The following is a 24,604-nucleotide window of genomic DNA, read 5'->3' as shown; positions in this document are numbered from 1 at the left end:
AGAGTGATTTTCCCGTTCAAGGTAAAGAAGTCGTGTTAAACTATCTCTGGAATCACAAAACAGTCTTATCAGAAACAGAGTTACATCTAATAGGCGAACTGAGGTGTCGGTATGTTTAAGAATACGAGCTTAAGTATATCCAAAGTCTAAATAGATATATGAAGAAAGAAAATGTTAATTGATCAAGATTAGAGCAAGGCGTTAGAAGAGAAGAGAGTGAGAGAGAGAGAGAGAGAGAGAGAGAGAGAGAGAGAGAGAGAGAGAGAGAGAGAGAGAGATTATGATTATGTTATGAGGAATAGTACGAGATAGTGCAATCTTCTCATGGTGTTTGTGTAGACCGTAGAAGATTGTGTGTGTGTGTGTGTGTGTGTGTGTGTGTGTGTTTGATTAGGTACGTAGATCCCTAAAACATACCAGCCGTCTCCTCTCCTCTTCTCTCTTCCCCTAAGTTACTTTCAAGCCTCTAATTTACACACCTTAATTTTCACTCACGGTCCATTAAATCACTTCCTCATTTTAGGCAAACTCATTAACACAAGCCTCGATTAAGCGTGTAACGACTACCAACCCCTTCCACCTCTCCTCACCTCTCCCACCTCGCTCTTCCCAACGCCTCCGCCTCCTCCTCCTCCTTCTCCTCCTCCTCCTCCGCCCCGCCCCGCCCCCTGGTTCGCTTCAGACGGAGGTGGCGCTTATGTACGACGCGGTTCAGCTCTTCGCCAAGGCCCTGGATGACCTCGACCGTTCCAGGCACATCGACGTGACGCCCCTGGAGTGTGACGGGGACGCTACCTGGGTGCATGGAAACTCCCTCATCAATTACATGAAGTGGGTAAGTGCGTGCTGGGGCCGTGTGTGTGTGTGGGTAGGAATGAGTGTGTGGGTGAGGGAAGGGGAGGGAAGGGGGGGAAGGGTGTGGCTTTTTGTTGTTTTAGGCTGAGTGTGACGCATTTTTTTATTTTATTTTTTACTTTTTCCTACTTTATTCAGTTTTTCTTTTCTTTTTTTTATGTGCTTTGCTTTATTTATCTTTCTTACGTATGTTTGAACTTTAATGTGATCTTCCTTTTATTCTTTTTTTTTTACTTCAACAATATTTTATTTTATACTGGGTTGTTGTTTTTTGTTGTTTTTGCTTTATTTTCCATCTTTCTCTTGTTTCTTCTAAGCTTAGTGCGACCTTCCTTTTTTTCTTCTCTCGTTTAATTTCTCCGCACTCAATGTTGTCAGTTTTTTGTCCTCACCATATAGCTATTTCCACTTTCTCCTATTGCTTGAGTTCTTTTTATAATCCGTTTTCTCCTTCAGGTCACTTGGTACACTGTCCTTCAATCCCATCATCGGTCCTTTTTGTTCTCTCTTCATTCATCTATAGTCTTCCAAATATGTCGAGGGCGGTCTGGCGTAGGCTCCCGCTAGTCCTTTCCTCCCCTCCGCTCTGCCACACAGTCCCAGCACCTATGTCTTCCTTTCATATGTAAGCTATAGGTAACATATGAGAGGGAAAAATAAGTGTTGGGGGCTGTGTGGCAAAGCAGAGGGGAGGAAAGGACCCGCGGGAGCCTACGCCAAAACTGACTCAACAATTTGGTTTCGCTTTAGTACGCCTAAGCCCCCTCGCCCCCCCGCCCACCACGAGTCTCAGTTCTCATTAGCTTCAACCTCTTTTACTTGTCAAATTCTATCACGTTTTCTCCTCTCAGACTACTGCCAATACTGTCCAATCATGTCTTATCTTCTTTCTATGTCTTATTTTGTCCCTGTATCTTCTGTTTCCTGGTTTTTTTTTGGGGGGGGTTTATCTCTCTTGTGTGTGTTTGGTTTAAGTCTTCTTGTGTTACCTTGTTTTCTATCAAAGTTTCCTGAAAGGTCATTTGTCACTACCATTCAGTCTTAATTTTGACTTTTTTGTTGTTTTTTTACTTGTTTTCTCTATCCTTGAAGTGTATCTCTGTCATTCAATCCTACCTTTACTCTTTCTTCCTTTCCTCGTCTGTTTTCTCTCTCCTCTAAGTTTATATCTATCATTTAAGGTCTTACATTTTGACTTTCTTGTTTTTTTCCGTCCTGTTTTCTCTATTCTTGAAGTGTATATCTGTCATTTAATCTTGCCTTTAGTCTTTCTTCCTTTCCTCGTCTTGTTTTCTCTCTCCTCTAAGTTTATATCTATCATTCAATCTTACTTTTAGTCTTCCTTCCTTTCTTTGTCTTGTTTTCTCTATTCTTGAAGTGTATCTCTATCATTCAATCTTACTTTTTAGTCTTTCTTCCTTTCTTTGTCTTGTTTTCTCTCTCCTTTAAGTGTATCTCTATCATTCAATCTTACTTTTTAGTCTTTCTTCCTTTCTTTGTCTTGTTTTCTCTCTCCTTTAAGTTTATCTCTATCATTCAATCTTACTTTTAGTCTTCCTTCCTTTCTTTGTCTTGTTTTCTCTCTCCTTTAAGTTTATATCTATCATTCAATCTTGCCTTTGCACTCTCTTGCTTTCTGCGCCACGTTTCCTCTGTCCTGTAAATGTATCTCTCTCATTCATTCTTCCCAGTGGACTTACTTGCTTCCATCATCCTCTTTTCTCTATCCTCTGAATGTCGCTTTCTCTTTCTCTCTCTCTCTCTCCTTCACGTCCCTTCCTCATGATTGTGAAACTCCCAGGCAAAGCACAGCACCTTCAGTAGCCCACACACGAACGGTTTATAAAAGTCCTGCAGTGCGCTTCCCCGAGGAGTTGCATATCACAGCCGTTGTTGGTAATACGATGTCCTTCTCTGGCGCCCGTGAATTGCTGTCCCTCGCCTCCTCTGGTCCGCTCAGTAAACACAGCTCATACAATCCTCGGACGACTCACTGACTAGCCCCTTGCTGCAAAGAGGATTCCTGCATGGCAATACTTCCTCCTACCCGTGCTGTGTGGTGTGTGGTGTTGGGTGGTGTTGTTCCTTGCTCCGCCGCCAGACTCCAGCACCACCACCACCACCCTTGCTGTCTTTCTTACGTAGCCAGTCACCATGCACCATATCACCACCATAGTACAGCCGTTTCCTTTCCTTCTGTCATCATGTATATACCACTACCATCACCACCACTACCAAAATGTTTTCTATATTAAGAGAATAACATGTTTTATTTTTATTTTTTCCTCCTTATAATCACCATCATCATCATCATCACCATCCTCCTCCTCCTCCTCCTCCTCCTCCCTCACACACTAATGAAGTTATCTTTCTCTAACCTTTTTGTTTATTCTCAGTATTTTTATTTTATTCCAATTTCCTGTTATACTTTTTTTACGCTCTCTCTCTCTCTCTCTCTCTCTCTCTCTCTCTCTCTCTCTCTCTCTCTCTCTCTCTCTCTCTCTCTCTCTCTCTCTCTCTCTCTCTCTCTCTCTCTCTCTCTCTCTCTCTCTCTCTCTCTCTCTCTCTCTCTCTCTCTCTCTCTCTCTCTCTCTCTCTCTCTCTCTCTCTCTCTCTCTCTCTCTCTCTCTCTCTCTCTCACCGCGTCTTCCCTTCCTCCTTTCTCATCTCCGCCTGTTTCTCTCCCTTCTCCAACTTTCACATGTTTCCCCTCTCCTTCGTTTATTTTTCGTTTTCCTTAATTCAGACTTTCACCTTTCCCCTCTCTGCCACACCTCGCCCTCTCTTTCCCTCCCTCCTTCTTCACCTCTGCTTACCTGTCTCTCTTTCTCTCTCTTCCCTTACTCTCACTTGTTTCCCCTCTTTCTCGTTTATCTTTCTCTTTCCTCCAGAGCCCCACTTTTCCCCACTGTTCCCCTCCTCCCAACCCCCTCCTCCCCTTACCTCCCTCTCTTTCCTACCTTTCTCAACTCGTATTTTCTCTCTCCTTTCCTTGCTTTCACATTTTTTCCCCTCTCTTCTATTTGTCTTTTCTCCAGGGCTGCATCTTTCCCCTGTGTCATCTCCCTCCTTCCTACCCTCTCGCCCTCCCTCCCTCCCTCCTTTCTCATCTTCTGCTGTCTCTCTCTCTCTCTCTCTTCCCTTACTCTCACATATTTCCCCTCTCTCCCATTTCTCTTTCCCCCAGAGCTCCACTTTTCCCCTCTGTCATCTCCTCGTCCTCCTCCTTCACCCCTCTCTCCCTCCCTCATTTTTCACGACCTGTTTTTCCCTCTCTCCTCAGGTCCAGGTGAACGGCCTGACGGGGCTCATCAAGTTCGACACGGAGGGCTTCAGGAGAGACGTGACCCTGGATATTGTGGAACTCACCAAGGAGGGGCTCACGCGCGTGGGGAGGTGCGTGCGTGTGTGTGTTTGGGGGGGTTGGGATGTGGGGGTGATGGTGGGTCTGTTTGCGTGTGGGTGTGGTGCGTGTGTCATCATTGTGTGTGTGTGTGTGTGTGTGTGTGTGTGTGTCCTCTTCCCTGATTGCTTCTCTCTCTGTGTCGCTCCCTCCCTCCCTGTTTGTCTGTGTATCTATCTATCTGTCACTCTGTCTACTTGAAGCCTTGTTGACACTCACTCCACTCACGGTTTCCTTCACCATCACTTCGTCTGTCTGTCTTTCTGGATGGATGGATGGATGGCTGTCTTCCTTACCGACTCTTCCTCTGCCTGTCCCTGTCTACCTACCTCTCAGCTTCCCTCTCTGTCCCCTCGTCTGTCGGTCTGTCCCTTCCTCTGAATGTATGTCTGTTGTCCTTCCTAACTTCTCCTCTGTCTGTCTGTCCATCCGTGCCTTCCTACTGATGTATGACGCCTATGTCCAATCAGTCAGTCAATCAGCCCTACCCGATATGTGTCTCTTCCTCTCGACAAGCCCGAATTGACACACACACACTCAGCCTCCTTCACCGCCTGTCCTTGTTAATCTGTGTATAATGCATGTTTATTTTCTTTCCTAACTGCTCCTTATACTGTTCCTGCTTTCCCTACCGATCTGTTTGTCTCTCCATCTGTCTGCACCCTAATTGACACACACACACACACACACACACACACACACACACACACACACACACACACACACACACACACACACACACACACACACTTAGCCTCCTTCACCGCCTCCTCGTCTATCTGTTTGTCTTCTCTCCCCGATGCATGTTTGTTGTTTTTCCTGGCTGTTCCTCTCCTTGCCCCTCCCTGTCTTCTTACCGACCTGCGTTTCTGTCTGAACCCTAATTGACACACGCTTCGCCTCCTTTACCCTCACCGTCCCCTTGTCTGTCTGTCTTCTGTTTCCGGATGCTAGTATGTTTTCCTGTCTATATATCCCTTCATTGCAACCCAAATTAACACACACTCGGGGTCATCTTCTCAAACATTTCAACGCCTAATCACGCATACATATTTGACAATGCTTTCGTAGACGTTTTGGGCATTTCCAGGGGTAGTTTTATGACCCTGCTGGTAGTCGGACCCTTCTTCTGTACCATGAACCTAAAACACCACTCCTTAGAACCCGATTGGCCTCCTTTTCGGCCTTCGGGATTAGTTGATGTGAGAGGCGAAAGCGTCTGAGAATACCGGGCTTTATGTCGGTATTCTTAAACGCTCTCTTCTCACATCAACGCTTTCCATAGGTCGAAAAGTAGATTAATCGGGTTCTTGGGAGTGTTTTTTTCAGGTTCATTATACAGAGGAAGGGTCACACTACCACCAGGGCCATAAAACTCCCCCTGGAAATGCAGAAAACTCCTAGGAAAGCCTTGTCAAATATGTGTGCTTGAGCGGCGAAGTGTTTAAGCATACCGGACCTTAGCCTCGTCGCCGCCTGTGTCTCCCAAGTGCTGCCCGCCCCGCCCCGCCTCTGCAGTGCGGGACGCGGCGGGCGGCCCAATGCACGGAGGTGTCGCTTCTGCACCTTTAATAATAAACGTGCTACGGACGCGGCAACACCTGGCTGTCCCTTTTTACGTGAGAGAGAGAGAGAGAGAGAGAGTATTATAAATGACTATATAATAATTACATGTCTTTTATGTATTAACTGTCAGACAGACACACACAGAGAGAGAGAGAGAGAGAGAGAGAGAGAGTATTTGTAGCTGTAAAAAGTAAATCCACGAATAAACGAAGTAAAGTGAGGAAGATCACGAACCGTCCTTTCTCTCTCTCTCTCTCTCTCTCTCTCTCTCTCTCTCTCTCTCTCTCTCTCTCTCTCTCTCTCTCTCTCTCTCTCTCTCTCTCTCTCTCGCTCTCTCTCTCTCTCTCTCTCTCTCTCTTTGCATTACACTAACTCTACTTTTTCTGATGCTACTTCTATTTGGGGACATATCAAAGCCTTAAACGCTCCTATATCACAAACTAACTCAACGAATAGCTTTGCACTACACTTCTAACTACTTTTTCTGATACTTCTTCTACTTGGGGACACATCAAAGCCATAAACGGTCTAATATCACAAGCTAACTCAACGAACAGCTTCTCATGGACTTCTAACCCTACTTCTGACTCTATCATAAGACCTACGATTCCTATAACACAGACTAACTCAACGAATGGCTTTACATTACACTAACTCTACTTTTTCTGATACTACTTCTACTTGGGGACACATCAAAGCCTTAAAACGATCCAATGTCACAAGCTAACTCAACGAACAGTTTTGCATTACACTCATAAGACGAACTCATTTAACTCTACTTCTCCTTGGGGCATAAAACGATCCAATACCACACACTAAGTCACCGATCAGCTTTCCATTCCACTTCTAACTAAGCTTCTGATGCTATTTCTTCTTGGGTCGTCAGGTGGGACCCCGGGAACGGCGCCAACTACACGAGAACGTACAGCGAGGTGCAGCAAGGCATCGTGGAGAGCCTTCAAAACAAGACCCTCGTCATCACAAGCATTCTGGTAGGTGACGGGGGGGAGAGAGAGAGAGAGAGAGAGAGAGAGAGAGAGAGAGAGAGAGAGAGAGAGAGAGAGAGAGATCGTGATGTGATTTTAGCTAGTTTAGTTTTTGTTTTGAAGAATGAGAGAAGTAATATGTAGACATGTAATAGTAGTAGTAGTAGTAGTAGTAGTAGTAGTAGTTATTGTTGTTGTCGTAGTAATGATAATGATAATGGTAATGATGGCGTAATAACCATTCATCACACCAGGAGCCGCTGAGCACGAGGGAACCAGTTAACACGCTAAAAGCATAATATTATATACTTTCCACACATTACGCTAATAGCCTTACGCGGGCATTAGGCTGATGGTCTGTCCCTGAGCCACACACCCCAGCCAGCGTTGTCACACACACCACCCACACCCCGCCCCCCGCACACACCCTCACACCGGCACGCAACCACCCCCTTGACCTTACCGACCGTACTCCCCTACCCCCTATTCTTCCCCCCTTCCTTCTCCATTTCCTTTCCCCATCCTTCCCTCCTCTGTTTCCCTACCCAACCCTACCTTACCCTACCTTCCCTCCCCTCTCCACTTCCTTCCCTCTCTTCCCTCCTTTCCTCCCTTTCCCCTTCCTTTCCCTCCCCTGTCCACTTATTTCCCCCTCCTTTCATCTCCCACCCCTTTCTTCCCTCCTTCCCTTTTTCTACCCTCCCCTTCCCTAATTCCCTTTTCCTCCCCTCTCCTTCCCTCTTCTTTCCCCTCCTCTCTCCTCACTCCCCTTCCCCCTTTCTCCCCTCCTTCCCTTTTTCTACCCTCCCCTTCCCTAATTCCCTTGTCCTCCCCTCTCCTTCCCTCTTCTTTCCCCTCCTCTCTCCTCACTCCCCTTCCCCCTTTCTCCCCTCCTTCCCTTTTTCTACCCTCCCCTTCCCTAATTCCCTTTTCCTCCCCTCTCCTTCCCTCTTCTTTCCCCTCCTCTCTCCTCACTCCCCTTCCCCTTCTCTTCCTTCCCCTCTTCTCCTCTCTCTCCCCAAATTCCACCAAACAACCACGTCAGCGCTTCTCCATAACTCCACCCCAGCACCCCACCTCCCCTTCCCTCGTCCCTTCTTCCACACTTCCCAGAACACCCACTTACCGACATCAATTCCCCGCCATGGCACCACCCGACCGTTCCCCCTCCTCCCCCTCACCCATATCATGTGCACCCATGCGTCCAATCACTTGCTAATCCCCTCCCCTTATCCTCATCCCTTTCTTCCCCTCTTTCTCCCTATTAAGTCTCATTTTCCTCTCTTCTCTTTCCCTTTGCGCCTGTTCTGTTATGCTCCCTCCCTTTAAAACAGTTACCCTTGCTCTTTATCCCTCTCTCTGTACTGATCCTCTTTTTTAATCCTGTCCTCTTCCTCCTCTTCCCTCTCCTCGCTTTTTTTTCCCCTTTGCTCTTCTTATTTCTGTTTTACTCTATATATACATCTCTCTCACCCTTGCCCTTCCTCCTCTCAGTGTTTAATATCCTCTCCATTCTCTATCCTCCCACTTTCTCTTTACTAAATTGCTCTCCTTGTTTTTCTTTTCCCTTGCTCTTCCTATCCCACTGTCATTCTTGCCTTACTCCTTCCCTCTATACTTATCTTCGTCCTTTTAATATACTTTTTAATACCGTCTTCACTCTCCGTCTATCTACAACAATGCAGTATCACTCACAAGGCCGCAAAATCACTCTCCTAGCCTCAGTAACTCATTCTCACCCTTAACTAACCTAATTTAACCTAACGTCTTACCCTCAGTATTCATTCGGGGGGCTTCGTGGTGCAGTGGTTAGCACACTCGGCTCACAACTGAGAGAGCTCGGGTTCGATTCCCAGGCGGAGTGGAAAAATTTGGGCTGCTTTTCCGATACCCTACGCCCCTGTCCACCCAACAGTGAATGGGTACCAGGTATTAATCGGGGGTTGTGTCCCGTCTCCTGGGATCTGCTCCCTTCTCCTATAATTCCTTCCCCTTCTGTCTCTCTCCGGCATATGGCCACAGATGTTGCGCCGACTAAACGAAACTTTCCTTTTTCCTTTCAGTACTCATTCTCTCCCTTAACCTAACCTAACGTCTCCCCTCAGTACTCATTCTCTCCCTTAACCTAACCTTACCTAACGTCTCCTCTCAGTACTCATTCTCTCCCTTAACCTAACCCAACCTAATGTCTTCCCTTCAGTACTCATTCTCTCCCTTAACCTAACCTAACGTCTCCCCTCAGTACTCATTCTCTCCCTTAACCTAACCTTACCTAACGTCTCCTCTCAGTACTCATTCTCTCCCTTAACCTAACCTAACGTCTCCCCTCAGTACTCATTCTCTCCCTTAACCTAACCCAACCTAATGTCTTCCCTTCAGTACTCATTCTCTCCCTTGACCTAACCTAACGTCTCCCCTCAGTACTCATTTTCTCCCTTAACCTAACCTAACCTAATGTCTTCCCCTCAGTACTCATTCTCTCCCTTAACCTAACCTAACGTCTCCCCTCAGTACTCATTCTCTCCCTTAACCTAACCGAACGTCTGCCCTCAGTACTCATTCTCTCCCTTAACCTAACCTAACCTAACGTCTCCCCTCAGTACTCATTCTCTCCCTTAACCTAACCGAACGTCTCCCCTCAGTACTCATTCTCTCCCTTAACCTAACCGAACGTCTCCCCTCAGTACTCATTCTCTCCCTTAACCTAACCGAACGTCTCCCCTCAGTACTCATTCTCTCCCTTAACCTAACCGAACGTCACCCCTCAGTACTCATTCTCTCCCTTAACCTAACCGAACGTCTCCTCTCAGTACTCGTTCTCTCCCTTAACCTAACCTTACCTAACGTCTCCCCTCAACTCATTCTCTCCCTTAACCTAACCTAACGTCTCCCCTCAGTACTCATTCTCTCCCTTAACCTAACCTAACGTCTCCCCTCAGTACTCATTCTCTCCCTTAACCTAACCGAACGTCTCCCCTCAGTACTCATTCTCTCCCTTAACCTAACCGAACGTCTCCCCTCAGTACTCATTCTCTCCCTTAACCTAACCGAACGTCTGCCCTCAGTACTCATTCTCTCCCTTAACCTAACCTAACCTAACGTCTCCCCTCAGTACTCATTCTCTCCCTTAACCTAACCGAACGTCTCCCCTCAGTACTCATTCTCTCCCTTAACCTAACCTAACGTCTCCCCTCAGTACTCATTTTCTCCTTAACCTAACCTAACGTCTCCCCTCAGTACTCATTCTCTCCCTTAACCTAACCGAACGTCTCCCCTCAGTACTCATTCTCTCCCTTAACCTAACCGAACGTCTCCCCTCAGTACTCATTCTCTCCCTTAACCTAACCTAACGTCTCCCCTCAGTACTCATTCTCTCCCTTAACCTTACCTAACGTCTCCCCTCAGTACTCATTCTCTCCCTTAACCTAACCGAACGTCTCCCCTCAGTACTCATTCTCTCCCTTAACCTAACCTAACGTCTCCCCTCAGTACTCATTCTCTCCCTTAACCTAACCGAACGTCTCCCCTCAGTACTCATTCTCTCCCTTAACCTAACGCCTCCCCTCAGTACTCATTCTCTCCTTTAACCTAACCTTACCTAACGTCTCCTCTCAGTACTCATTCTCTCCCTTAACCTAACCTTACCTAACGTCTCCCCTCAACTCATTCTCTCCCTTAACCTAACCTTACCTAACGCCTTCCCCTCAACTCATTCTCTTCCTTAACCTAACCTTACCTAACGTCTCCTCTCAGTACTCATTCTCTCCCCCTAACCTAACCTAACCTAACCTAACCTAACCTTACCTAACGTCTTACCCTCAGTACTCATTCTCTCCCCTAACCTAACCTAACCTATCCTAACGTCTTCACTCCTCTCCGTCCCTAAGGCCGCGCCCTACACAATGCTGCGAGAGACCTCCGAGCCGATGACAGGGAACGACCGGTACGAGGGCTTCTGCGTGGACCTGATCAAGGAAATCTCGGACATCCTCGGCTTCAACTACACCCTCAAGATCGCGGACGACGACAAGCACGGCAACTTCGACAAGAAACTCGGCAGGTGGAACGGCATGATCGGCGAGCTGCTGGACCAGGTGAGCAACGTCGCCAGATTGTCGTACTCAGCCGCTTATATTTCCCGACTTCCTAACCCCAAACTGTCTTCTGAGTTATCGTTGAAAGAGTTAGATCCTGATGTCTCTTGGCAATAGTTAGGCGTCAGAAACAGGTAAATGCTCCGAGTACGTTAACCTGGCAACGGTGCAGGTGAGGGGCGTGGGAGGGAGAGAGGGGAAGAGAGGGAGAGTGATAGTGTATAGAGGGGAGAAAGGAAATGGGAGTAGGGGAAAGAAAGGGAGAGTGAGGGATGGAGGGGGAGAGGGGGAGAAAGCATGAGTGTAGGGCGCGAGGGAAAGAAAAAAAAAGTATAGGAGAGAGAAAAAAAAGTGGGAAAGGGGAAAGAAAGCTGGAGAGAGGGATAGGAAAGTGTGAGGGAAAGAAAGTAGTAGAGAGGGAAGAAGGAAAAGAATGTAGGAGAGAAGGAAAAAAGCTGGGAGAGGGAGGGAAAGTGGAGTGAGAGGCGCGGGGGAGAGAGGGAGAAGAAGTAGGAGCGACGGGGAGAGGGAGGAAGAAATGGGGGAGAGAGAGAGAAAGAGAGTTAGAGAGAAGGAAAGAAAACGAGAGAGAGAGAGAGAGAGAGAGAGAGAGAGAGAGAGAGAGAGAGAGAGAGAGAGAGAGAGAGAGAGAGAGAGAGAGAGAGAGAGAGGTTAGAGAGAGTTAAGGAGGGAAATGGGAGAGAGGGAAAGAGAGAAAAGGAAAGAAAACGAGAGAGAGAGAGGGAAAGGTTAGAGAGAGTTAGGGAGGGAAATGGGAGAGAGAGAAAAAGAAAATAAGAGAAAAGGAAAGAAAACGAGAGAGAGAGAGAGAGAGAGAGAGAGAGAGAGAGAGAGAGAGAGAGAGAGAGAGAGAGAGAGAGAGAGAGAGAGAGAGAGAGAGAGAGAGAGAGAGAGAGAGAAAGGTTAGGTTAAGAGCGAGAGAGAGGGAAAGAACATGGGAGAGAAGGAGAGAAAGCGCAGAGGAGAGGAAAGGAGAGTGGAAGTTAGGGTCGCGGAGGAGAAGGAAGGAGAGTTAGAGAAAGGGAAAGGAAACGAGAGAGAGCGAGAGAGGGAAAGGTTAGGTTAAGGGCGAGAGGGAGGGAAAGAACATGGGAGAAAAGGAGAGGAAGGAGAGTGGGAGTAAGGGTCGCGGAGGAGAGGGAAGGAGGTCTGAGTGAGGGGCGGTATGTAACAAAAGTTTGGCGTGTCTTAAGGCTGCACGTATATGCCGCTGCGTGTGTCTGGGACCCAAGCAAGCGAGCAAGGACACGGCGCCATCGACCCGCCATTGTGTCCCCAGCTGGCTAAAAGAGATATAAATAGATAGATTGATACATGGATAAATGGATAGATTGACAGATAGATAGATAAATAGATGGATTGATAGGTAGATAGATTGAAAGATAGCCAGATAGATAGGTGGCCACAAATATTTGATGATAAGAATTTGTTGTGTAATTCTCTCTAAAAACAAATGCACGGCGCCATCGATCCAGCATTGTGTCCCCGGCTGGCTAATAGAGAGATAGATAGATAAATAGATAGATAGATAGATAAATAGGTGGGCAGGTAGATAGATAGATTGATAGCTTGTGTTCTACCGTCCCCGTTGACTTCACCTCTCACTCCCGCAGAGAGCTGACCTGGCCATCGGTGACCTGACCATTACCTACGAGCGGGAGCAGGAGGTGGACTTCACGATGCCCTGGATGAACCTCGGTGGGTGGACGCTCCTAACACTACACCACAGCTAACACATCTAATAGCAGCATCCCTCAGTGACTAGGAGCCGCTTTCACAGTCACTTTGTTTGTTTTGATCGTTACCAATGGCGGCGATCGAGGCTATAGTTCTCCACGTGAAACTGGCCGATGAGGTAGCGGCGGCTGCAGAGGAAGCAAGAGGTGTTGAGAGTGTGTGGCAAGGTGCGGGGCTAGGCTAACCCCGCAGCCGCCACTACCCCATCGGCCAGTTTCACGTGGGAATACTATAGCGGCGATAACAGCCATTGGTAACGATGAAAACAAACAAAACGACTGTGAAAGCGGTCCTATGAATACAACACTACATCACAGCTAACTTCACCGCCCCTCGCCTCTTTCGTAAATCCAGCATCTCACCCCAGCTAACATCACTAACTCTCACCTCATCTGTAACTCCAGCATCACATCACAGCTAATACTACAATCTCTCGCCTCTTTCGTAAATCCAGCATCTCACCCCAGCTAACATCACTACCTCTCACCTCATCTGTAACTCCAGCATCACATCACAGCTAATACTACAATCTCTCGCCTCTTTCTTAAATCCAGCATCTCACCACAGCTAACATCACTAACTCTCACCTCATCTGTAACTCCAGCATCACATCACAGCTAATACTACAATCTCTCGCCTCTTTCGTAAATCCAGCATCTCACCCCAGCTAACATCACTAACTCTCACCTCATCTGTAACTCCAGCATCACAACACGGTTAATAACACAATCTCTAACCTCTTTCTTATACTCAGCACTACACCAGCATTACACCAACAGCAAACATCACAATCTCCATCCTCTTCTGTAAATCCAGCATCTCACCCCAGCTAACATCACTACCTCTCACCTCATCTGTAACTCCAGCATCACATCACGGTTAATAACACAATCTCTAACCTCTTTCTTATACTCAGCACTACACCAGCATTACACCAGCAGCAAACATCACAATCTCCATCCTCTTCTGTAAATCCAACATCACACCACAGCTAACAACACACATCGGTATAATCATCAACTGTTTTCAAAGGCCAAAAAAGGAGACTAATTGGGTTCTCATGAGTGTTCTTTTAGGTTTATGGTACAGGCGAAGGGTCAGAATACCACCAGGGTCATACATCTACCCCTGGAAATGGCCCAAGGTCCTACGAAAGCCTTCTCAAATATGTGCGCGCGCTGTTTCTGCTTAAAAGAGTGGATTCTGCTTGCTGCGATTGGCACGAATTTCTCCTTCCCTGGTAGCCTGGTAACATACAGTCCCAGGTCTTTCTCTGCTTCTGTGGTGGATAGTGGAGTGTTTCTCATGTTGTATTGGTATGCTGGATTTCCCCTCCCAAGGTGCAGGACTTTACATTTCTCTTCATTGAATTGTAGCAGCCACTTTTTGTTCCATTCCTGTAGCTTGGTGATGTCTGACTGTAGGAAATCCGCAGTCAAAGGGTTAAACGTGTTGGAACTCATGAATTAGGACTGGGATCGTAGAAGTCGGGGAAGAGATAGATAGATAAACAGATACATACATGCTTACGTAGATAGATAGGATAGATGTGCCTGGCCGCGGAAATGTGTAAGGATATGGCCCACAATCTCTCGCCCCAGTCAATCCAGCATCACACCACAACTAACATCCCTCGCCTCTCGCCCCAGTCCGTCCATCCAGCATCACACCACAGCTAACATCCCCCGCCTCTCGCCCCAGTCCGTCCATCCACCATCACACCACAGCTAACATCCCCCGCCTCTCGCCCCAGTCCGTCCATCCAGCATCACACCACAACTAACATCCCCCGCCTCTCGCCCCAGTCCGTCCATCCAGCATCACACCACAGCTAACATCCCCCGCCTCTCGCCCCAGTCCGTCCATCCACCATCACACCACAGCTAACATCCTTCGCCTCTCGCCCCCGTCCATCCAACATCACATCACAGCTAACATCCCCCGCCTCTCGCCCCAGTCCGTCCATCCAGCATCACACCACAGCTAACATCCCTCGCCTCTCGCCCCAGTCCGTTAATCCAGCATCACACCACAGCTAACATCCCCCGCCTCTCGCCCCAGTCCGTCCATCCAGCATCACACCACAGCTAACATCCCCCGCCTCTCGCCCCAGTCAATCCAGCATCACACCACAGCTAACATCCCCCGCCTCTCGCCCCAGTCAATCCAGCATCACACCACAGCTAACATCCCCCGCCTCTCGCCCCAGTCAATCCAGCATCACACCACAGCTAACATCCCCCGCCTCTCGCCCCAGTCCGTCCATCCAGCATCACACCACAGCTAACATCCCTCGCCTCTCGCCCCAGTCAATCCAGCATCACACCACAGCTAACATCCCCCGCCTCTCGCCCCAGTCCGTCCATCCAGCATCACACCACAGCTAACATCCCCCGCCTCTCGCCCCAGTCCGTCCATCCAGCATCACACCACAGCTAACATCCCCCGCCTCTCGCCCCAGTCCGTCCATCCAGCATCACACCACAGCTAACATCCCCCGCCTCTCGCCCCAGTCCGTCCATCCAGCATCACACCACAGCTAACATCCCCCGCCTCTCGCCCCAGTCCGTCCATCCAGCATCACACCACAGCTAACATCCCCCGCCTCTCGCCCCAGTCCGTCCATCCACCATCACACCACAGCTAACATCCCCCGCCTCTCACCCCGCCAGGCATTACCATCCTGTACCGCAAGCCCACCAAGAAGCCGCCCAACCTCTTCAGCTTCCTCTCGCCGCTGTCCCTTGGCGTGTGGCTCTACATGGCCACGGCCTACCTCGGCGTCTCCCTCCTCCTCTTCGTGCTCGCAAGGTCAGGGGCATCGTTCTGGAGTGGGTGTGGGTGGATGTTTGTGTTTGTGTAGGTATGTGCGTGTTATCAGTGTGGGTGTGGGTGTGGGTGTGGGCGGATGTTTGTGTTTGTGTAGGTGTGTGCGTTTTTTCAGTGTGCGTGAGTGTAGGTGGGTGAGGGAGGTGGGGGGACGGATGGGTCGGTGTGGGTATTTTCGTTTTAGGAATGTGCAAGTTAATTTATGCTTGAGAAATAACAATTATTTTTTAGTACTTAATTAACTACGCATACAAGATTACAGTGATATGTTTAAGAATATGACCCTATGTGCTGAGGTCCACTGTATAGAAGAAGGGTCGAACTACCACCACCAGGGTCATGAAACTACCCAGGGAAAGGCTTGAAACTCCTACGAAAGACTTAAATATGTGAGATTGAGCGTATATATGTTTAAGAATGACCCTATGTGCTGAGGTTCACTGTACAGAAGAAGGGTCGAAGTACCATCACCAGGGACATAAAACTACCCAGAGAAAGGCTTGAAACTCCTGCGAAAGCCTTAAATATTTGAGATTGCGCACCGAAATGTTTGAGAATATGATCTTGTGTGCCTGGGTTCACTGTACTCAAGAAGGGTCGAACTCCCACCACCAGGGTCATAAAACTACCCGGGGAAAGGCTTGAAACTCCTACGAAAGCCTTAAATATGTAAGATTGAGCGTAGAAATGTTTAATAATATGATCCTATGTGCTGAGGATGACAATCTGGTAAAGTTGAGTGCGACGCGCCACCGCTCCCGATCTGTCCCGTCCCTCCAGCCCCACCACCGCCCGTCCAACACACTCCCCAATCTCCAAGTCCTCCCCTCCTTATGCCCTCTCCCTCCTCCTCCTTGATACCCTCCACCACAGGCAACTTTAATCAGCCACTCTGCTGCACTTTCCTCCTCTTTCCCTGCTCTTCCTCGCCCTCTGCAACGCTCGTACAGACTCTCGTGAGCTTTTGGGACAGCTAGTTAGAAGGGAGTTGGTGCGTATTGTTAGCCCGGACGATTCTCTGCTGTCATTGTGTGTGTGTGTGTGTGTGTGTGTGTGTGTGTGTGTGTGTGTGTGTGTGTGTGTGTGTGTGTGTGTGTGTGTGTGTAATATCAGGCAAAAAAAAATGTGATGAACAGAGAAGGAAACTGAATGAGCTTGATTAATTATGTATAAAGAAAAAAATAAATAGAAAGAAAAGCGAAGGAAAGGCAACGATGAAATTTATGTGATGAGTAATGAGGGATGGGTGGTAGGTGTGTGTGTGTGTGTGTGTGTGTGTGTGTGTGTGTGAAGCCTGGTAACTCGTTTTACTTGGTGTGTGTGTAAAGTTAACTCACACGTTTGTTCCAGTGTTTAGTTAATAATATTTCTCTCTTGTGATTAGCCTGCTAACTCCCTTATTCTTAAACGTATCAGCGCCTCGGCTCTCCTGTTTCAAAAGCCTCTCGTGGGAGTTGCTGGGATTATCATGGACCGTTTTGTGATCCCAGTGGTAGTGTTATACGACTCCTCCACCTTAACCGGGAAAATCACCCTGGTTAATTTCCTCTGTGACCTTGGAAAACAGTCGTGGTGGGAGCCCGATACGTTTAAGAATTTGGACCTAACCCTCATGATAGGAACCTTTGTGCCTGACCGCCCTCCTAATAACAGGTTCTCCCCCTACGAGTGGACGAACCCCCACCCGTGCGACTCCTCTCCCGACAAACTGGACAATGACTTTTCCCTCCTCAACTGTCTCTGGTTCTGCATCGGCTCCCTCATGCAGCAGGGCGGAGACTTGCTGCCGAAGTAAGGGATGAGCACTGAGGGAGAATGTTTTAAGATCCCGTTCAAGGCCTGAGCTCCGTTTTTTACCACGCTCCTCATTTTTTTGTTTTTGTGTACGACGCACTTTTATGTGGTGATTGTTTGAATGGTTTTGTTCCTATACGCCGCTAAAGTCTGAGGTTGTCGCTGTGCAATGTTTCCCTACACAGGCGATGCGTTAGACTTGTAATTTGTATGCTTAATGTTTAATGAGGAAGCATCAAGCCACCTCCTCTCCTCACGAAATTGATCTCTCTTTTGACAACTTCTCTCTACTTCTTTTTATAGGAGCAGTGATTAGCAGGCATTTATATCTTCATTTCTTTGCCCTTGAACTGCTTCCTTTACCGTAAAATAAAAAGATATGCGTAAGTTGTACGTTACGGTTGCTTACGATCATTGATTTCAGTTTTGTATGAGTCAGACATTGAGAACTGCAACCCAGACTCTGTGGCTTTAAACGTATCCTATTTATTTACGCTTTTTATATCTATATTTTTGTTATACACCCCATTAGCTCTTTAGAACCAACAATAGACACCTCAGACGCTGCATGAACGAACAGAACAGGTCTCAGATTGGACTTGTCAAAGAGTCTGTCTGTCGTCCTGAACTGCCTGTCTCTGCTGGCCTTACCTGCACTTACAAAACCCATTCAAAAGTTGCGTTTTGTGCACAGCTTAGTTCGAGCAAGTCCGGGATCCACGCCACGCCCCGCTACACAAAGGGCACGAAACAGCCCGTTCGTCTCCCCGCCGTGGACGCCTCCCGCCCCTGGGTGTGGCGCTCCTCCCGTCCCACTCTATGCCCTTATTCCCGCAGGTGTTTGTCCGGTGAAAGAGCCTCGGCCTGCACATCCCGGAGAGGAGAAACAAGAACCTCGGGTAAAACGTATTGTATCTCCAGCACTTTGCCCGGCGTCCTGGAAGGCCCTGACCCACACCCCACGTAAGCCTCGCACAGCCCTGGGCGTCTGGCTACACTGGCAGGATGGACTCTTTTCATGCTACTAACGCTCACCAGCTCGCTCTAACATCTCCTATAACGAACTGCTGAAACTACACTACATAAAATCGTCTCTGAAATAATAAAAAAAAAAATAATAATTAATGATAAAAGTAAAATTATTGTTGCAGTCTCAGAAAAATATGTGCACGCATGAAGTGCTTTATTCGCCGATGGTCTTACGATGAATGCACTGAACTAAGGTGTTCCTTGCCACCATAGGTTTCATGGCTGCCCGTTGTCCCATGGCACTCCCCCAGGGGTGGCCGCGTCAGGAACACGCTGGCTTCCTAACGACTCGTAACGCACTCGTTGGCACATTAGATTGCTGGGGACAAAACATGTCACAGTCGTGCAGCTTCGGGTTCGGTCCCTGGCGCCCAATAATGCACTATGAGTGTTTGACGCAAGAACAGTTCTACGTCCCTGATTGTTATAATTTTTATTTGTATATACTGTAAACTAAATACTGCACAATACTGTTCCCTCTTCTGCGACTCACGTTACAAGAATGTCTCACCTTCGTTCCGTAGTCAGCAGTCACCTCCAGGCAAGTTTATTAGTTTATGCATGTATACCCGAGTCGCTCCCCGCCCACGCTGCCTCGCTCCCGGCCCCCACTGTCTCGTCGGCCTGGCGCTGCCGTGATCACCTGCCTGCTTGCTGACCGGCCCTGAGTCACGGTCGCGGTGCAGCCTCATTAAGATCCTGCCCATTATGTGTCACCTGTTTCCGCTTCTCTTGAAACACACTTATTACAATTGCAACTCATTTCCCATGAAGTTAAATGTCAAACTTCACCACATAACTTGCTAAGCTCTTTATATTTTAGTGTTTTGGCCAAGGTCTGCACCATGATCTGTGACGAGGTGTGCTCTGACGATGTGTTTTTTTCCTATAGATGGATAGAAATAGATAGTTGTTTACTAACGCGCCTCGGTTTGTGTTCTTGCAACATGTGTGTCTGTGGGGTTGAATTTCAGAGGTGTTGCTATAGATTTTTTTTCTCGTAGCGTTGATATTTTTTTTCAAAGGACTTGTCTTCCAAATATGTCGAGGCCGGTTTGGTGTGGGCTTCGCGGGTCCTTTCCTCCCCTCTGCTCTGCCACACAGTCCCAACACCTGTCTCTTCCTCTCATATGTAAGCTATAGGTAACATATGAGAGGAAAAAATAGGTGTTGGGACTGTGTGGCGTAGCAGAGGGGAGAAATTGACCCGCGGGAGCCAACGCCAAAACGGACTCGACAATTTGGTTTCACTATGATAAAGTAGGAACACCACTTTAAAAGACAACATATATCATCAGTCTGCTTAAAATTATCTTGGCTTCCATGTTTATCAGGTAATCATGCCGATGTGAATTATGACCCCTGGGTGAGGTATGTTGAAGAGATTGTCTGCTTCCCTCTGCATTATTCCCAAACTCATTATTAAGCAAACATTCACCGTAAGGACACAGGAGTCATAATAAGCTTAGTTACTGAAAATCTGAATATCATCCCCACCACTTCCACTGCCATATTTATTTATTTTTCTTTTAATATTATCTCTCCTCGCCTCTCCCCTCCTTTCTTCTCTTCTCTCCTCACTTTCCGCCCCCTTCTCCCCTCATCTTCCTCCCCCTCCCTCCTGTCCCCTCTTCCCCTCCCCATTCCCCCTTATATTCCTTCCCCTCCCTCCTACCCCCTCCCCTCCACACCCCTTCCCTTCCCTTCTACCACTCTTTTCCTTCCTCTCTCTTCCCCATCTCTCCCTTCCCCTTTCTCTTCCTTCATTTCCCCTCATCTCCCTTCCCCTCCACTTCCTTTCCTCTCGCCTCCCTCCTCTTTCCTACCCATCCTCTCCCCTTCTCTCCTTTCCTCTCCCTCCCCTTCTTTCCTCCCCTTCCCTTCTCTCCCCTCCCTCCTCTTTCTACCCTTCTCTCCTTTCCTCTCCCCTCCCCTTCTTTCCTCCCCTTCCCTTCTCTCCCCTCCATCCTCTTTCTCCCCTCCTCTCCTTTCCTCTCCCCTCCCCTTCCATACCTTCCCCTTCTTTCCTCCCCTTCCCTTCTCTCCCCAACCCCGCCACCTCGCCCCCACACTCCCCAGGGCCGTGTCGACGCGCATCGTGGCGGGCATCTGGTGGTTCTTCACGCTCATCATGATCTCGTCCTACACTGCCAACCTCGCCGCCTTCCTCACTGTCGAGCGCATGGAGTCGCCAATCGAGTCGGCCGAAGACCTCGCCCGCCAGACTAAGATCAAATACGGCTCCCTCTACGGCGGCTCCACCTGGAACTTCTTCAGGTGAGCCTCAGGGAGACCTTAGCGGCAGAGTTCCTTGTTTGCATTGCTGATTAGGTAGGTAAGTTGGCAGTACAAGACAAAGGCTATATCTAATGTGTGTATGTTCTCAGATGGAACTTTAAGAGGCAGTTACATGCATTGACGAATCGATAGTTAGGCAGTACAAGACACAGGTTATATGTAATGTGTGTATGTGTGTCTTCCATGGAACTTTAACGAGACGGTCAGGTGTACGCATTGACGAAAAGGTAAGTATAGGCAGTAAGGTTTAAGTAATGCATCCATCCCAGTCTAAATTACATGAGCTCCCCATTTAATACCTATCACTTGTATTGACCCATATTCTCAGGTCTTCCTCACTTCCAGTTTTCCTCCATTCTTTCTCACCCTAATCTGAAAACCCATCCCCATCTCCTCCCTATTCTTTCTCACCCTAATCTGAAAACATATCCCCATCTCCTCCCTATTCTTTCTCACCCTAATCTGAAAACACATCACCGTCTCCTCCGTCTTCTTTCTCACCCTAATCTGAAAACCCAGCGCCATCTCCTCCCTATTCTTTCTCTCCCTAATCTGAAAACACATCACCGTCTCCTCCCTATTCTTTCTCACCCTAATCTGAAAACACATCACCGTCTCCTCCCTATTCTTTCTCACCCTAATCTGAAAACCCAGCACCATCTCCTCCCTATTCTTTCTCACCCTAATCTGAAAACACATCACCGTCTCCTCCCTATTCTATCTCACCCTAATCTGAAAACACATCACCGTCTCCTCCCTATTCTTTCTCACCCTAATCTGAAAACACATCACCGTCTCCTCCCTATTCTATCTCACCCTAATCTGAAAACACATCACCGTCTCCTCCCTATTCTTTCTCACCCTAATCTGAAAACACATCACCGTCTCCTCCCTATTCTTTCTCACCCTAATCTGAAAACACATCACCATCTCCTCCCTATTCTTTCTCACCCTAATCTGAAAACACATCACCGTCTCCTCCCTATTCTTTCTCACCCTAATCTGAAAACACATCACCGTCTCCTCCGTCTTCTTTCTCACCCTAATCTGAAAACACATCCCCATCTCCTCCCTCTTCACCCCTTCCGAATCCCTCCCTTCCAGCACGTCCAAGCTCCCCGTGTACCAGCGCATGTTCAGCTTCATGGAGTCCCAGACCCCGACGGTGTACACCAAGTCCAACGAGGAAGGCGTCAAGCGTGTTCAGAAGGGCGACGGCCAGTACGCCTACATGATGGAGTCGTCGAGCATCGAGTACATCACGGAGCGCTTCTGTGACCTCACGCAGGTGGGCGGCCCGCTAGACTCCAAGAGCTACGGCATCGCACTCCCGCCAGGTAAGAGGGGCGGACAGGTGGGGCAAGGGAAAGGAGAGGAAGAATTAGGGAAGGAGAGCGTCACTGGAGGGAGAACTAGGGAAGGAGAGCGTCACTGGAGGGAGAACTAGGGAAGAAGATCGTCACGGGAGGGAGAACTAGGGAAGGAGAGCGTCACTGGAGGGAGAACTAGGGAAGGAGAGCGTCACAGGAGGAAGAACTAGGGAAGGAGAGCGTCACTGGAGGGAGAACTAGGGAAGGAGAGCGTCACGGGAGGGAGGAAGGAGACGGGGACTATATAGGAAAGGGAAGGAGGGTGTCATGGGTTATTGATCACAGACATGTTTAATCCGTTCAGTTCGATCACAGCTGTCTATATTTTTCTACTATTTAATGTTATACACAATCAGGGTTTATTTACATCTTGAACATTGTAGTTTTGTAGGGTGGTAGAAACAGGATTTCAATATTAGTACTACGAGAGCAATTTATTCTGTGTTGTTACTGCTGAATTCTCAATGAAGTTCCGTTTGTGTATTTACTTGAAATGTACGTGTGTGTGTGTGTGTGTGTGTGTGTGTGTGTGTGTGTGTGTGTGTGTGTGTGTGTAAAATTATTCATGCGTGCTTTTAGTTTGACTGAATTATTTTCTGACAAAGTTTTTTTTTATGTATATTTTATGAATTCAAGACAGAAAGGGTTGTTCAAGATAAAAAAAAAATAATCTTTATCCAATATTTATAGTTAATCAGAAAACTGTGAAGCATTAACGGGCAACAGTTCACACGATGCCTACTTCATCAGCCAATCGGGTATAAGGACTGACAACCCTTGCCTTGTGTGTGTGTGTGTGTGTGTGTGTGTGTGTGTGTGTGTGTGTGTGTGTGTGTCCAGAATACTCTTCCTTATTCTAAATTGTTTTTCCTCGGTAGCAGCGACGGGCCAAATTTGTGGCTTTACCGTGTAGCAGCGAAGGGCCATATTTGTGACATGATATAAACCCCCAAAATAGATGATACATAACCTGATCACAAATGCTTTGATATATATTATGAAATGGTTTGTGTGAGGGGTGATTTTTTCGCATTTTTCTCGCTTGGAGGGACCATTAGGAAACATGATCCCCGCTGCTACCGGGTTAAAATATAAGTTCCTGTTCAAAGCAATGATTCTCTTTTCAAAGTATTCTCGGCCACATCACCTGCTTGTGTCGTGCGTAGCCTTCGATTAGCGATGCCAGACTCTCACGCACCGCGACTCCCGCTCAGAGACGGACGCGGCTGGAAAATGACAAAGCATAATGTGTTCGGTCATCAATCTATTATGCACTTTGTCTTCACGCTTTGGAGAGACATGACTTAGCGTTGTATTATAAAACATATGAAGTAATTTACATGATCATGGTATTGGTATAAAGGGGTTGATAAAGTAATGGATACCTGGACGCCTCTCCTCCCGGAATTGACCTCTCTTTCGGCCACCTCCTTGGATTCTGTTTGGGGAGCAGCGAGTAGCGGACTTTTTTTTATTATTGTTTCCTTTTTTGTGTGCCCTTGAGCTGTCTCCTTTGTTGTAAAAAAAAAAGCGTTGCAGTTTCTTTCCTTTTGCGTTTTAACTGTTTCTTCAAGCTGGGATATATTCTGCTCTGTTGTTATTGTTATTATTATCAGTCATATTCTAAGGACATTTTCTAAGGATTTTTTCAATAAGTGTATAACCAGTCAGCGTGAGAGAAATGTATGACAAATAACTCATAATATTCCATACAATATACAAAACTTATGAAACCCTGATTCATTTTTCTCCTGCAAGATTTTACGTAATTTTAAACCTGAAGAGTCTGGCAGCTTTCATTCAAGGCTACGGATTGATGCAAACGGCGATTTTTTTCCAGCATTACTTAATTCCTTTTGCATCTTTATAAAGTCCATTGATTAGTATTGTTAAGGTTCATCTTCCATAACTTATCGGCGGTCTGTGTCGCAAAGCATGAATAGGTCTTTTCTGTCTAGCACTGTTAGCACGTTTTGTAATGGCAGCGGCGACCTGATTGAGAACAGACCACATACAGTAAGTTTACTTTGCTTCACCGCCCAAAGACCCCATGACGAACAAACCAGCGGACTTCAGCCACTGTCAGCTTACGCACCCTCACTCTTTAGCTGCTAGGGACGTGTGTGCTGCTAGGAACAAGTATAGCACTAGTGGTTTAAAAGACATGTATACTAATCAAACCTATCATAATATTTCCACATGAAAAAAAATACAACCTGTTCCAACTTAACTAAATAAAGTAACGAAGCCCCGCCTTGAAAAATTAGTGTAATATTCTAGTTTAGTATAATTCAAATTCAATAGTCCATATTACATATTTTTAGAGTCAAATGAATCAACTGATACCCGAGTACACTCGTGGATCGTTCAAACACTGATTTTTTTCACCATTCAGAATGAAGGCGACTTATTTTCTATTAACTTTCCTGCCGCTGCTAACACATACCTCTTCTGCAGGTGATCAGCTCGCGGTTGCTTTTATTGAATTCTGTTTCCCACTTTCTTTCCCCGAGAGTGAGACACGGCAGAAGTCTTTACCCCAGAACACAACTGTGACATTCGGGTTACCACACTTACCTTTCCTCTGTGCCAGTTCCAAGGTTTGGACTCTATAGAAATGGG

At 47.4% G+C, this 24,604-nt stretch overlaps 1 protein-coding gene and 1 long non-coding RNA gene across 6 annotated transcripts in view; one reads left to right on the top strand and one right to left on the bottom strand.

The window, feature by feature from the left end:
* The window catches only part of LOC126987735 (glutamate receptor ionotropic, kainate 2-like), a 49,420-nt gene that overhangs the window by 16,684 nt on the left and 8,132 nt on the right, over positions 1 to 24,604 (top strand). For all 4 annotated transcript variants that reach the window (XM_050844979.1, XM_050844981.1, XM_050844980.1 and 1 more), the window contains exons 6-14: positions 683 to 835; positions 4,139 to 4,251; positions 6,711 to 6,816; positions 10,698 to 10,904; positions 12,539 to 12,623; positions 15,335 to 15,473; positions 18,123 to 18,248; positions 20,394 to 20,591; positions 21,717 to 21,949. In XM_050844979.1, coding sequence (XP_050700936.1) covers positions 683 to 835; positions 4,139 to 4,251; positions 6,711 to 6,816; positions 10,698 to 10,904; positions 12,539 to 12,623; positions 15,335 to 15,473; positions 18,123 to 18,248; positions 20,394 to 20,591; positions 21,717 to 21,949 — 1,360 coding nt within the window. The remainder of the gene's footprint in view (positions 1 to 682; positions 836 to 4,138; positions 4,252 to 6,710; positions 6,817 to 10,697; positions 10,905 to 12,538; positions 12,624 to 15,334; positions 15,474 to 18,122; positions 18,249 to 20,393; positions 20,592 to 21,716; positions 21,950 to 24,604) is intronic.
* Positions 7,816 to 9,546, bottom strand: LOC126987742 (uncharacterized). Of its 2 annotated transcripts, none has more exons than XR_007741132.1 (3): positions 9,478 to 9,546; positions 9,257 to 9,299; positions 7,816 to 8,898 (listed from the first exon to the last, which is right to left on the bottom strand). It is a non-coding gene; the product is annotated as an uncharacterized LOC126987742 (long non-coding RNA). The 2 variants fall into 2 exon arrangements; XR_007741131.1 differs by having other exon boundaries at positions 9,436 to 9,539.

Source organism: Eriocheir sinensis, chromosome 66 (assembly GCF_024679095.1).
Source record: "Eriocheir sinensis breed Jianghai 21 chromosome 66, ASM2467909v1, whole genome shotgun sequence".
Taxonomy (NCBI): Eukaryota; Metazoa; Arthropoda; class Malacostraca; order Decapoda; family Varunidae; genus Eriocheir; species Eriocheir sinensis.
The sequence above is the reverse complement of the archived record's forward strand: the minus strand, read 5'-3'. Positions and strand labels throughout refer to the sequence as shown.